The sequence below is a fragment of the Cyprinodon variegatus genome, unplaced genomic scaffold (genome assembly GCF_000732505.1).
Source record: "Cyprinodon variegatus isolate N-32 unplaced genomic scaffold, C_variegatus-1.0 Scaffold506, whole genome shotgun sequence".
NCBI lineage: Eukaryota > Metazoa > Chordata > Actinopteri > Cyprinodontiformes > Cyprinodontidae > Cyprinodon > Cyprinodon variegatus.
Window position 1 is genome coordinate 424611 of NW_015150959.1, and position 2620 is coordinate 427230.

The 2620-nt window shown below is 48.5% G+C and overlaps 1 protein-coding gene across 1 annotated transcript in view; it reads left to right on the forward strand.

Moving 5' to 3' along the window:
• The window catches only part of cenpe (centromere protein E), a 42029-nt gene that overhangs the window by 14441 nt on the left and 24968 nt on the right, over positions 1 to 2620 (forward strand). The window contains exons 20-26 of the mRNA XM_015390619.1: positions 481 to 655; positions 729 to 865; positions 946 to 1239; positions 1373 to 1579; positions 1671 to 1841; positions 1926 to 2075; positions 2200 to 2579. Of these exons, the coding sequence (XP_015246105.1) occupies positions 481 to 655; positions 729 to 865; positions 946 to 1239; positions 1373 to 1579; positions 1671 to 1841; positions 1926 to 2075; positions 2200 to 2579 (1514 nt within the window). The remainder of the gene's footprint in view (positions 1 to 480; positions 656 to 728; positions 866 to 945; positions 1240 to 1372; positions 1580 to 1670; positions 1842 to 1925; positions 2076 to 2199; positions 2580 to 2620) is intronic.

Genomic DNA, 2620 nt, shown 5'->3' on the forward strand with positions numbered 1-2620 from the left:
TTGCATGTTTCCTCTGTCCATAGCGTTCCTTGACAGTGTCGTTTCTAAGTCACCAATTTAGTGCTACTTGGTCCCAATGGAATTTCCCATTGGGACCAAGTAGCACTAAGTTGCTAACTGGTTAGCTAGATGCTAAGAGAAACCGGCCACAACCAAACTTGCTTGAATCTTCCGCTACAACAATCCCGCCCCCTTGATAATTGACCAATCACATTCACTTTATTCACTCGTGTAAAGTCAAGCACTTTGGAAATGCAGCGGTTGGAACAGCCGTTTCCCTACGACTTTAAATAAGATCATTAGAAAACATACACTTGAAATAAGACAATGCAATTGTTTGTTTCTTATATTAAATGTAAATTGTCTTGTTCCATTGGCTAAGTGTCTCACTTAGCCCCTCAAAAGTACATATTTTAAAGAGAAATTACTTTAGATTTCAGTTCTTTGCAGTGTTTTATGTAGTTATTGAAATCTCTCCAGGTGACCCTGACTGCCACCAAAGAGAGGTTGGAAGCTAAGGTTAATGACCTGCATGTGGAGCTGGAGAAGGAAAGGTGCCGCGATGCAAAGATTGATAACAGTCTATCAGAAGAGCCCAGTGATGCAGTGGATGATGGAAACCTCGCTGCTCTTCATGATGCCACAGTCCCAACAAGTAACCTATAACCTGGATGTAGGTAGGCCTCCTTGTGACTCCATGCAACCTCTGAGCTGTGGTGTTTCTTCAGGGATCTTGGAAAGTGTGGAACTGGACCGGAGCGTGAGCAGCCTGAAGACGGAGCTGGCTGTGTCTCAGGAAGCAGAGGAAACACTTCAGGATTCAGTTCAGACTCTGAAAGCTCAGCTGGAAAGCTTGACTCAACAGGTGAATCCTATCAACCTCCTGGAAGGGGGTCCCCCCCCCCCCCTGAGCTGCATCAGACTAACATGCTAACCCTGTTTCAGATGGCTGAGCTGACTGAGCAGCTGCAGGCTGTGAGAAAGGAAAGAGACGACCTTCAGTCAGGAAAGGCTCAGACTGAACAAGAGGCCGAGCAGCTCAGAGACCTGCTTCAAGCATTGAAGACAGAAAATGTGGAAATTCAGGCAGAACTTGGAAGCAGCGCTCAGAAGGAGAAGGAATTGAGCCAGCAATGTTCTGATGTAACACAGCTGCTGAACACACTGCAGGCAGAGCAGAAGGAATCCCAGTCTGAAAGGAGTCGGCTTTTAGCGTCTCTAGAAGAAAAGGACTCAGAGGTGAGCTAAAAACAACCGTTCAGTGCGGTGATGTTGCCTCCAGGCTGTTTGAATCTGCTTTTGCACAGTACAATGATGCTGTTAGCATAAAGAGATGCCTAACGCTTGTAATATGAATGTGATGCGTTCAAAGCTGAAACAGATGGTTGCAGCCCTCCAGTGTGCAGCAGCAGAGAAGGAGGCCCTGCTGCAGGCACAGAGCGCTGGTGCTGAGGTCACTGTGAAGGATGATGATGATGAAGCAGCTGCAGTTCTTCTAAGGAGCGTTCAGGAAGAGCTTAGAGAACAGAAGCAGATGAACGATGACCTGATGCAAACCTCTGTTCAGAAAGAGGCTGAGGTAAAGGAGTCAGTGAGTAAATGATGGAGCCTGCTCTCCCCTCCTTCCCTGCCCGCTCGGAGACCCCAACGCTTCTTCTGACCGCACACAGATGCTGAGGCTGTCCCAGGAGCTGCAAGCGGAGCGAGAGCAGAGAGCGGCTTACCAAGGCGCCGTCACTCAGAGCTCCTCAGAGGAGGTGCAGAGGCTGCTCGCTGAGGTCGCCTCTCTTACTGCGGAGAGAGATCAGCTCAAAGAGGACCTGCAGGAAAACGTAGAGATGGTAACAAACAGGTTATCATTCTAAACATTACATCTGCTGTTTGTTTAGTTGAATCGCAGTGACAGAGAGCTGCCTCTTCAACAGATGATAGAGAACCAGGAGCAGCTGAGGACGGTCCTGGAGAAGAACTGCGAGCTGGTGAAGGAGATCAAACGTCTTCAGTCTGAAAGAATCAGTAAGCAGGAAGAGCTTCCCAGTGACATGGGCTCTCAGCTGGAGGAATTACAAAGAAACGTGAGTTCACTGAATCTGGTTCCAAATTCTATAGATACCAGTTATCAGATAGCTGTCCTCTTTCTGATGGTTCTGAGAGATTTAGAGAAGTTTCTGATGATTAAATATGAAGAAATGTTTTTAGATCAAGTCTGTAACTGAGGAGCTGCAGAGCGTGAGAGAGGAGAAAGACCGGCTGCTCTCAGAGAAGGAGTCCCACTGCCAGAAGCTTCAGCTGGAGGTGATGGCCATCAGGGAGGAGGGAAAACAGCTGCACGAGGAGCTGAGGGAGGAGAATACGAAACTCCACACAGAGCTGGAGGAGCTGAGGGAGGAGAATAAGAAACTCCACACAGAGCTGGAGGAGCTGAAGGAGGAGAATACAAAACTCCCCACAGAGCTGGAGGAGCTGAGGGAGGAGAATAGGAAACTCCACACAGAGCTGGAGGAGCTGAAGGAGGAGAATACAAAACTCCCCACAGAGCTGGAGGAGCTGAGGGAGGAGAATAGGAAACTCCACACAGAGCTGGAGGAGCTGAAGGAGGAGAATACAAAACTCCCCACAG